The following is a 12,069-nucleotide window of genomic DNA, read 5'->3' on the forward strand; positions in this document are numbered from 1 at the left end:
CGCTCGGCCAAAAATAAAGCGCCTGGACGCAAATAAAACGACCCAAAAACTCAAACTCCGTTTGTCACACAGAGAGAGAAAAGCTCATGGAGAAAGTTTTTCCATCCGGTCAGCAGACCATCATAAAGTTATGAAGAACGACCCTTGTGTGCAAACCGCGCGTTTCTATTGGTCTCTGCCGATGTCTGTCAAGTTCATCAAGAGCGTGATTGGCTGACAGCGGGCGGTAGTAGGAAAATGGGCGGGGCGATTACTAGTTTTCTAGCTTAATTAATTACTAGTTTAACCCGTTTCCCTTTCATATGTGAAATACAAGTCACTTTCGATTCCTGTAGTCTTTGGTAATACTTAAGAGCCGATATATAGAAATGTATATGTGTATCATGTATGTGAGTTTAGGAAATTGAAGGTTTTAGCATTAATGAAAATGAAAATCACTAAACACAGATGTCCGAGTTATATCACGTCAACCATCAAAAGAAAACAAATAAAGTAAAAATTAAAGCTAAAGAAAGTATAATTTACGACCATTTGATGCTTCTTGACAAAAGCCGCCTTTCTGAAGCCCCGCCTAAAAATCCGTTATTGACCGTTATTCTTCTGATAGTGAGTGTCTGTTACTACTAGATTATCTTTTGCTCTTCTAATATAAGTCTGTTTAAAGTGTATAAATATTATGAGAAGTCAAATATACAGAAGCCTACATGTGTAGGTTATATGGGGGCGATTTGATTTGATTTGAAAATAAAAACAAAAGGTTTCTAAAGATTGGCTTCATTTACTTATAATATTATTGACTGATTTCGTAAGAAGCATCCAATCATCTGCTTCTCCACAACAGAACAATTGTGAGTACAATATTTACGCAAAAGTTCTACTTATTTATTATTTCTATTAACAAACAGGTAATTTTGAGTACATCCGACTTTTAGATGATTGGTAAATTTTTCTGTAATAATAAAAAAAGTATATGAGGAAAATCTCTCTTAGGAATGCTAAACCATAACGCCTTATGTACCTGAAATAGCTGGAAGATCAAGGGTGTATTCCAGAAAGTGGGTTTTGTTGGAAACTCAGAGTTTGCTAACCCCAGAAAAGGGAAACTCTGGGTTTTCGGTTCTAGTAAAAGACAAATCTAAACCTCTCAGTAATGGCAATGGCAATTTTATTTATATAGCACTATTTACTACAACTGAAATAAGGATAATTTGATGATCAAACTTCAGATGTTCATCAAATACCACACCCACATTTTCTACATACAATTGTTTTATATAATACTAGTCTTGTTTACTAGGGGACAATTAGTAAAGTAAAATTAGCTGCTAGTGGGGTGAGAAAAAAGATTTTTCTCACGGCACCACTTTCATTTTCATCATGCAGACACTGTAAATGTGACAGCAATGACATGTCTCTTTACACTTGATAACATCTTGCTGTGACCTCTGGAGTTAACCTAATAATTGTAATTTCCTTCAGGGTTTCCAGTGTGGTTGGATGCATTGATTACACACATATTCTCACCATCACACCTTCTGAAGATGAAGCTGATGACTGTATGGAAGGAAGGAAATGATTCACAGTTTATTTGGACATCTTTATTTCCTACAAATACAAAAGCAACAATTATTATTTTCCCTGATGGATTTAATATTGGTGTTGTGTCTATCTCCTCTTCATCTGTCAGTGATGCTGGAGCAGGTTCTCCTCCTCAGTCCCAGAGTAGAAGTCAAATATTTATTTCATTACACTAATTAAGAAATGTATGTTGGATTAGATAACATTTAGCCTAATTGCTTGAAAGGAACATTATACTATGTACTATACTATTATACTACCTTTTACACTTGAAGCCTTTTCCAGCTTTCATTTTATTGTTTTTGTTTTTTTGCCCATGGGAACCCCGCTGAAACGAAGTGGCCCTTTCTGGAACTGGATGGTGTAACCTTGATGACTAGTACTCTGTGCCCATTGCGAGATGCAAGACAGGCATCATGTGGCACAATGGTCTGCCAAGGTCTCTAGTCACTCAATGTTTGGAAACAGCTGAGCTACCGGGTGACAAAATGTCTAATGATTGCAGAAAGCAATTGCTATCTGCAAAAACAGGTTGCGCTTGCAAGGCTACCACATTTGATAAAGTCATCACCTGATTTTCCTGCACATTGTCACAAAACGATGTCTAAATGCTCGATCAGGCCGCAGCCCATGACAGTGGGGGCTTTGAAGGCCATCATAAACGTGCCACGCATGCATGACCCTAGGGCTTTCTTTTGGACTCTGAAGACTATAAAGCACAAAGTATGAGGAAGAGCTTGTTGTGAAGTCTCAACCTAAGACCTTCCAAGGACAGCTAATATCTGAGCTGGGAGGCCACAATGAGAGAGGAAAATATGCTTTTGCTGTTCGTCCAAACTCTGCAAAGGCGAGCCTGGCCTCCTGGAGGGAGAGAACTACCCAAATATCTCATTAAATCCTCCGAATCAGAGGCCGCTGTGGAGAACACATCTTCCTCAAACAACTCGCATCCGAAAGAAATAAAACTTATCACTCCTTTAAAGCAGGGAAATACACAGCATAAATTAACTCTGTGGTTTAATGAGCATATTCATACATTAAGTTGGAGTTGTAGAAGATGGTTACGAAAATGGAAAAAAGATAAATTACAAATTTCTTATGAAATGTTTCGAGATTCTTTGTCCAAATTTCAAAGGGCTGTAAGAAATGCTATATAAAGGTACTTTGCAGATCTTATTGAGAAAAATCGTCATTATCCTAGGGTTCTATTTTCTACGATAGATTCCATTATTAATCCTAGATAAGAGGTGGTAGGAGACCTGTCTGCAGATTTATGCAATTCCTTTTTACATTTTTTTCATAAATCGAACATCAGATGTACGTAATAACATCACGTACAAGTCATTGTTCTTGTATCTGTATCTGGTGTTACTTTCTACGATTTTGAGCCAATTTCTCTCTCAAACCTTGTGGATATTATACTGGGAATAAAGTCTACAACTTCTCTTCAAGATATTGTTCCGAAATTTTACTGTACTTTTATTTTTAGATCTGACGGCGTTTGATACGACTGACCATCAAATACTTATATCTCATCTTTTCAACATCTGTGGGTATCTGTGGAAATGCCTTAAGATGGATAAAGTCTAATTTTCTGTCCGTATGGGAGAATTTGTATAGGGATTGGCACCCATTTCTTTTGGTGTCCCGCAAGGCTCTATTTTAGCACCTTTTTTCTTTTCCCTGTATATGATACTGTTAGGATTGATTTTGGATAAATATGGTGTGTCATTTCATTCTTATGGTGATGACACTCAGTTGTATTTGTCTTTTAACCCGGATTCCTCCAATGCTTTGAGTTGTCTGTTGGCCTGTTTAGATGAGGTGAAGTCTTGGATCTCTGCTAACTTTTTCCGTCTTAATGAATTGAAAACAGAGATCATTATATTTGGTCCCTCTGAAATGAGCGATACAGCTGGAGTTAACTTGGGAACACTTAGCCCTTTTAGGAAAAAACATGTAAAAAACGTGGGTGTGATCTGTGATAGTGCTTCAGAATAGTAATGTTCTCAGTGTAAGCTTCTACCAATTAAAATAATTATTAAGATTAAGTCTTTCTTAGCATGTATAGACCTGGAGAAGCTTGTTCATGTTTTTATTTTTATGTTCCTTGATAAAAATTAAAGTTCAGAGTTGCCCGTGCATTGCACCAAAGCATTGGAACAGTTTGCCGGTGTCTTTGCGACAATTATCATCTCTTAATAGCTTAAGAAGCAGTTAAAAATATATTAGCCTTTGATCAGGAATGAGTGCTGAGGTATTTTTGCTGTACAGTAGTTACCCTTTGGTCTGTCTTGTATGTTCTGTATTGATGATTTTATTATTGGTTATTATATTCTTTTAACTGAACTTATTGTACAGCACTTTGGTCAACTTAGTTGTTTTATTAGGTGCTTTATAAATGAAGATGGACTCGGAGTACAGCAACTCTCTGTTACCATTACAGACAATCTTTAGATTTTCTGTTTAAGCCCGTTTTAAAATATTAAGGTATAATATACAGTATATGAATAGAATAAGGAGGAAATATAATTAAAGTTGCCGCATGCCAAAAATAACAAAAACAAAAAACCCTTGATGGTCCTAAATATTGGCTTTATTTACTTTTACAACATGGACATTCTTGGTAGATTTCATGAGAATCACTCAAGTAAACAGAGAAACAGCTGTACTGGAAGGAAGATATACATTTTTTTGGAGCATATGTAACAAATAATGCCATGACTTCAAATTTAAGACTTTCTCCTGTGATTTGAATGCTGATATTTTCCACATCAGGAAAATTGTGTGTACAATATGTATACAATAATAGTTTGAGTTATTACATGGCTCTGTGGAGTGCTTGATTCTGATTGGTCAGTCACCACATTCCAATGTATGTTATTCCATTATAACAACCGGTGAAAGCTAATAACACAGAAATCATTCTGGGATCACGTTTAAATTCAACTTTTGCATAATAAATGGTTTATGTTTTAAATTGAAATCATCATGTGTGTGATGTTACTGTCATATATTACATGGCATGAATGATGAAAGCATCTGCAGAAATAACGTCTTTACTGACAGACCAAGACATGAAAAGTCACTCCGATTATTCTGGAGCAGTTTGTTCTTTAGCGTGTTTGTTCTGGTGGGTCTGAAAACTACCTAAATAAGCGAATCTCTCGCCGCAGATGGAGCAGGAGTAAGGTTTCTCTCCTGTATGAACTCGCTGATGGACCTTAAGGACGTCTGATCGAGCAAACGTCTTGTCACATTGTGAGCATTTGAACGGTCTTTCTCCAGTATGAGTCCTCTTGTGGTTTCGAAATGTACCATGTTTACTGAAACTCTTCCCACAGACGCTGCATTGATATGGTTTTTCTCCGGTGTGGACTCGCTTATGAAATACAAAATGAGATGGATTGGAAAAGCTCTTCCCACAGTGGGCGCACAGATATGGTTTCTCTCCAGTGTGAATCCTCTCGTGAATGTTCAGATTAGATCTTTGACGGAATCGTTTGTCGCAGTGTTTGCACTGAAACGGTTTCTCACCTGAGTGCCTTTTTTGGTGTGATTTTAGACTAAACAACTGCCTAAAGGCTTTCCCACATTCACTGCACTGATACGGTCTCTCATTGGTGTGCAAACGCACGTGTGTCTTCCGATGAGATGCATACATGAATCTTCTCTCGCAGTGAGGACACTTGTATGGTCTTTCTCCCGTGTGGATTCGCTTATGAGAAACAAGACTTCCTTTGGTGGTGAAATACTTGTCACATTCACTGCAGTGGAAAGACTTTTCGCTGTGTGATTTTATATGAGATTTCATATTAGGAGCAGTGGTGAAAAAATCCTTCCCGCATTGTTCACAGCGAAACGCTTTCTTCCTGCTGTGCTCTTTTGAATGAAGTCTCTTCTCTTCTGCGGTAGGAAAGCTGATTTTGCATCTCCTACAGCTGAAATCTTTCTGTTCTGTGTGTTTTCTCTCGTGTCTCTTTAAATGACCCTCTGAACTCAGTGTTTTTCCACAGGTGCTGCAGGAGAAACTCTTGACCGTCAGCTGCTCTTTTGATGTCGAGACGGTTTCTTCACCTCCATCAGAAGATGAACCACAACTCAATTCTGAAAGGAACAAAACTTTTATAAAACAACCTTAAAAGGTAGTTGAATTGAGTAAGACAACATCCGCATTAATTTATTAACAAAATATGCATCCAGGTCAAATCGACACTAATAAAATGCAACTCTTGTTTTCCACAGTTGGGGTGTAGTAAATGCTCCACACAATTTTGGCTAAAAATTTAACAAAAACCCACCAATTCACATCTCAACAAATTAGAATACTTCATAAAACCAATTTTTAAAAAAATTAGTTAATTGTTGGCCTTCTGGAAAGTGTGTTCATTTACTGTACATGTACTCAACACTTGGTAGAGGCTCCATTTGCTTTAATTATGGTCTCTATTCGCTGTGGCATGGAGGTGATCAGTTCGTGGCACTGCTGAGGTGGTCTGGAAGCCCAGGTTTCTTTGAAAGTGGCCTTCAGCTCATGCTGGCCAGTCAACACACCAACACCATGGTCATTTAACCAACTCTTGGTGCTTTTGGCAGTGTGGGCAGGTGCCAAATCCTTCTGGAAAATGAAATCAGCATCTTCAAAAAGCTGGTCAGCAGAAGGAAGCATGAAGTGCTCCAAGATTTCTTGGTAAACGGGTGCAGTGACTTTGGTTTTCAAGAAACACATTGGACTAACACCAACAGATGACATGAAACCCCAAATCATCACAGACTGTGGAAACTTAACACTGGACTTCAAGCAGCTTGGGCTATGAGCTTCTCCAGCCTTCCTCCAGACTCTAGGACCTTGGTTTCCAAATGAAATTTTGCTCTCATCTGAAAAGAGGACTTTGGACAAATGGCAACAATCCAGTTCTTTTTCTCCTTAGCCCAGGTAAGATGCCTCTGATATTGTCTGTGGTTCAGGAGTGGCTTAAAAAGAGGAATATTACAACTGTAGACAAATTCCTTGACACGTCTGTGTGTGGTGTCTCTTGATGCCTTGACCCCAGTCTCAGTCCATTCCTTGTGAAGTTCACTCAAATTCTTGAATCCAGTTTGCTTGACAATCCTCATAAGGCTGTGGTTCTCTCGGTTGGTTGTTCATCTTTTTCTTCCACACTTTTTCGTTCCAGTCAAATTTCTGTTAACATGCTTGGATACAGCACTCTGTGAACAGCCAGCTTCTTTGGCAATGAATGTTTGTGGCTTCCCCTCCTTGTGAAGGGTTTCAGTGATTGTCTTCTGGACAACTGTCAGATCAGCAGTCTTCCCCATGATTGTGTAGCCCAGTGAACCAAACTGAGAGACCCTTGCTGAAGGCTCAGGAAACCTTTGCAGGTGTTTTGAGTTGATTAGCTGATTGGCATGTCATCATATTCTAATTTGTTGAAATTATGAACTGGTGGGTTTTTGTTAATTGTGAGCCAAAATCATCACACTTAAAACTTCTTTCTGTGTGCATTGAATTTATTTAATACATGAGTTTCCCAATTTGAGTTGAATTACTGAAATGAACTTTTCCTAGACATTCCAATTTATTGAGATGTACCTGTATGTCTGCATGATGCTTTATTATTTTTACAATTAATTAATAGATAATTATTATTATGCCACTCATATAAATGTCACAATAACAACATAAACATTGGGACAACTATAACCTGCGATTTGTTATTTTTCTTAAGTTCTCTTATTTAATTGACAAAAGTACAAAGATCTCCAAAAGTTTCACGTTTTGTAAATCTAAACAAATTTAAAATTTGATGTAGAGGAAAAGAAAAGGCCAGGATGTGAAGTGTGGTGTCCCATACTCAGAATTTGCACACACACACACACACACACTGTGGACACACACCTGGAGTGTGTGTGTTGTGTACCCAGCGAGCAGCTGTTTTTGCTCTGGAGCCCAGGGAGCAGCTGGGGGTTTGGTTCTTGCTCAAGGGTATCACCTCAGTCATGGTATTGAGAGAGGAAGACAGCGCTGGTCAATTGACTCCCCCCACCTACAATTCCTGCCTGATCGGAGACTTGAACCCCCAACCTTTGGGTTACAAGTCAGACTCTCTAACCATTAAGCCACAGCTGCCCAACACACAACAAGCTGGGACAGAAGTAAAATAAAAGTGAAAAGGTTATAAAATAGCAAAACTAATATCAGATAAAGGAAATAATTATAATAATAACAATATATTATGTGCTACAACTGTTTGAACTGCATTACGAGTCCAGTGTGGTGCAGGTTCAAATGCACCTCTTTCACGTAATCTTCCAGTGCCTAGGAAGGAAGACCACCTTATCCTTCAACTTGGGACAGTTGCCACATAATGCCAGAAGCCTGTTCTTCTGCTTAAAAATAATAAGAAAGAATAAACACCGGGTGAACCTGGTTGTGAACATTCACTTTCTCTAGTGTTAATAGATCACTAGGGAGAACACATCCCACCAGAAGGGAGGTGAGATGCACCCTTTGGGATTGCTAAAGGAATCCAGAGGGAGATTATCTGTTTGGAGACAGCCTTTTCCCTCTGCTGTCTTCCAAAGCAGACAAAAAGCTGTGCAGATGATCTGAAAATCTGTGTTTCCAAATAGATTCACAGGGCTCACAGTGGGCCCAACAGAGACAGGGTTGGGTCTTCCTTGAAAGAAGGGAGAGCCTACAGCAGGGTTCCTCAAATCTTGTCCTGGAGGGTCAATGCGCTGCAGAGTTTAGCTCCAACCTTGTTCAAACCCACCTACCTGTGATTTTCTAATGATCCTGAACACATTGATTAGCATGCTCAGGTGTGTTTGATTAGGGTTACAGCTAAACTCTGCAGGAAAGTGGATCTCGCTGGGCCAGATTTGAGGATCCCTGGCCTACAGGGTCACCACTTGGTCCGTAAAGGGAGTAGTGGGATCCTTGGGCACACATCCAGGTCAGGGGCTCAGGACCACATCAGGTTTTACTAAAGATGCGCAGTGCAGAATTAGCGCTGAAAAAGACATGGACACAGTTATGTTTGTGCCTAACCTTACTGAATATGCATTTGTGGGAGTTTTGCCTTTTAGACGCACCATTTATGGTTGGAGAGTATTCAAGTTTGTGCTCAAATTACTGACATTTGCGCCATTATTTAACACACCCCCAAAAAGGCATTTTAAATTATTTTGTGGTTGAAAATGGCTGAAAATACTGCTACTAGGAGGAGGCACTGCAGAGAACAGAAAGCGCGTGGTAGAAGGGAGAGGATTTTTTCCACATTAATTAATTTGTTTTGAATGCCAGAACATTGCCAAGCCATGTTATTTTTAAACTTCTTCAGGAAATAAAAGACTACTTGGAACCCTCAACTAAGAATCACGTAATACCAGGTCTATCAAAACTTCTAGCAAGCCTTCATTATTTGGCCTCCAGTTCTTTTCAATGTACTGTGGCTTCTTTATTCTTTATCTGTGCTGGGTATATTGCATTGTTCAATATGTAAATGACATGTTGCGCCTGTGTTCTGTAATTTAGCAAAACATAAAAATCCCAAAGGCAGGAACGTCTGGCAATGGTTCTAGGGACAATGGAGAGGTTCCTCCCGTGCAAAAGCACCTTAATAACCAGATTGTGATGCACCGCAGCCACTTTGTCCACTTGGGGAACTCAGACCAACACTGAGAGTGGTGAGCACGGAGGACCTGTGTCTCCGTCTTCTGGAGGAGAAAGGTGCCGACCACATTTTTCAGAGCTCTTTAGAAAAGAACTGGGACGGAGCATAGTTGAGTGTCATGCTTGGACCCCAGGAACCAATCATCAGCCAAGAGCGCTTGGAGAAGGGTGGAGGAGTCCACTCAAACTCAATCCTCTCAGCTGCCCGGATAAACATCAAATCATCTCCTTCTCTAAAAGTAGCCGTTTTCTCATTTTTCCACTTACAATATTTAAAAAGTAAATAAAAAAAGTGAAACGAATGATATAGATTCATGTTGCACCTTTAGTTCCGTGTTTTACACATTATATTGAATATTTATCAAGTAAAATTATATATAAATGTCAGATTACATTTGTAATTCTGTCCGCTTATATAGAGTTGTTGTGTATTTTGACAAACTAAAAATTTATTTTTGCTAGTACTTGTATTTAAATGTTTGAAACCTAAAATATGCATTATATGGTTATAACGAATTACTGTGCCTGTGCCTATTTACAAAATACAGATAACTTAAACAGTGAAAACATTGGAAATCTTTTCTATGTACTTTTGCCTTTTTTCAAAATGTAAAATTTTTTCTGATTTGTGAAAAACACCGGAAGGTCATAAAAGGAGAAACAAACCTGGAATGAAATCTTCATCTTCATCATCTTCCTCCCCATTATTCTCCTCCTCCTCCTCCTCTTCCTCATCAGTGTGTTGTTGTTTCTCTGCGGTGGTTTCTTCTCCTCTGCTCTCGATCAGGTTCCTGCAGTCCACCAGTTTGACGGAGCACATCTTCAGCGGCGTCTGCAGCATCTGCTGTTCTCCAGCGTTACAGTCAGAGGTTTGATCAGTGGATTCATGATCCTGAGCGTCAGTATAACAGAGTAAAGTGAGGCTGAGCTCTGAGTCCTGTGTGTCTCTGGATCTCTGATCTCTGACGCTCCAGACTGAATCCTGAGCTTCTGTCCCATCAGTCTCACGCACCCAAACCTGCTCCACATCCTGACAAACACAATCAGTAATATATCTAGTGAGAGTATGATTAACAATAAGACATTGATTCACACAACAATCAGTCCATATTAGCAGCTAAAGATGAAATGAAGATCTGTTCAAACCTCTCTGTTCAGTTTGTCTCCTCTTTCTCTCAGCTTTGCCTCCAGTGAAGCCACCTCTTTCTTCAGGTGACAGATTTCTGTGATGAAATCCTCAATATCCAGCATGGACAGATCAGTTCCTACTGATTTACAGCAGACCACATCCACCTGCGCTTTCATGCTCAACATCTGAACACAAACACTTCATCGTTAATATCATACGCATTTTTCACAAACTGAATCTCTGGGTTAAGAGTAAAACAGTTAAATCTAAACATAAAAATAATTTGATAAAACGTTCCAAATACAAAATCTTTACATAAGAGCACTTTTAACTCCAGTTTACTATGTAAAACTAATCTAGAGAGAAAAGAGTGCTCAATCATTTAATGCTATAAACGCGACTTTTGCTTTCTATCAGGAATACTATAATACATCAGACAAGTGACTTTTATACAACACATCTGTTCAGCTGCTGGGTTTGATGTATTAAAACAATATCCTGCTCGCTCTCTGTAAATATTAAATCATTTAAACCGTCCTGTACAAAACTGCGAGGTACGAGAAAGTATTTCAGACGGCCATACACCCAAAAACCACATGTAAAATCACAGAACCGACCTGAAACGCTAATCAAAATCAAAACTCTGCGCTACTGTGTCCTTTGTATCTCGGAAGAGTGTTTATTTGTATCAGGTTTAAGCAGAAACAGCTTTAGCTCCCGGAGCAGCGTGTTGTGGGCGGAGCTAATGGGTCGCGCGCACGCGCAGCTCTGGGGTCGCGATCCTCCGCAAGCTGTGACGTAAAACAGGAACAAAAACGTAAGTCTTCTCAAATTAACTATGACTAACAATCGGATCCAGCCATACTTGATCCAGTTTTGGAGGGGTTTAAAAATTCATTCAACTACTTTATCTTATAAAAAACGAAAAGATGTATAATCCTGTAATTGGTTCTCTTCCTAGTCTGACTGTTGGGGGCCTTTCCATTACAGATAAAAAAATTAATAATTTATATATCAGAAGAATTTTAACCAAAGAAAAAAGTTCTTCACCTAAGGCAATGGTGAAGTGGAAACAGGATTACCACTCCCTTGTTTTTAAGAATTTGTGGTCTGATATAAATAAATATGTAATTCCTAATAAAGTCAAAAAAACTCACTTTAAAATAATAAACAGATACTATCCATGTAATGACTTTATTAGTAAGTTTAAAGAAGGGTTTTTGCCATTATGCAGTTTCTGTAAAGAAGAAAATGAAACAATTGTACATTTATTTTTCAGATGTAATTACACGAAATTATTTTGGTCCCAAGTTTCTTATTTCTTTTTGAGCTATTTTATAAGTTTGTTACAATAACTGATGTAATGGTCTTGTTTATTGATTGTGATACTGGTTTATTGGAAATGGATAATATAATTAAACTTCTTATTTTATTAGGAAAATATCATATACATAAAGCAAAATGTATATCGACTGTACCAAATGGTAGACTATTTTCCACTGATCTGAAAATTTTTTACAACTCTAATAACTTCAATACAGAACAATCGAAAAGCTCTAAAGACATCTAAACTGTTGAAAAGGATACTTAATGTATTAGAAACATGATTGATATGTGATATAGGATGCATCATTGTGATCTTATTGTTTTACGGATTCAAATGTCTCTGTACTCCCCTTTTCTG

The 12,069-nt window shown here is 38.4% G+C and overlaps 1 protein-coding gene across 1 annotated transcript; it reads right to left on the reverse strand.

Annotated features, from left to right (window-relative positions):
* Window positions 1–4,152: 4,152 nt before the first annotated feature.
* Window positions 4,153–10,285, reverse strand: LOC132144328 (zinc finger protein 501-like). Its single transcript, XM_059555106.1, has 3 exons — window positions 10,265–10,285; window positions 9,923–10,148; window positions 4,153–5,685 (listed from the first exon to the last, which is right to left on the reverse strand). The coding sequence occupies exons 1-3, from the start codon at window positions 10,283–10,285 to the stop codon at window positions 4,673–4,675; spliced, it is 1,260 nt and encodes a 419-aa protein (XP_059411089.1). The 3' UTR covers window positions 4,153–4,672.
* Window positions 10,286–12,069: the final 1,784 nt, after the last annotated feature.

This window comes from Carassius carassius, chromosome 7 (genome assembly GCF_963082965.1).
Source record: "Carassius carassius chromosome 7, fCarCar2.1, whole genome shotgun sequence".
Taxonomy (NCBI): domain Eukaryota; kingdom Metazoa; phylum Chordata; class Actinopteri; order Cypriniformes; family Cyprinidae; genus Carassius; species Carassius carassius.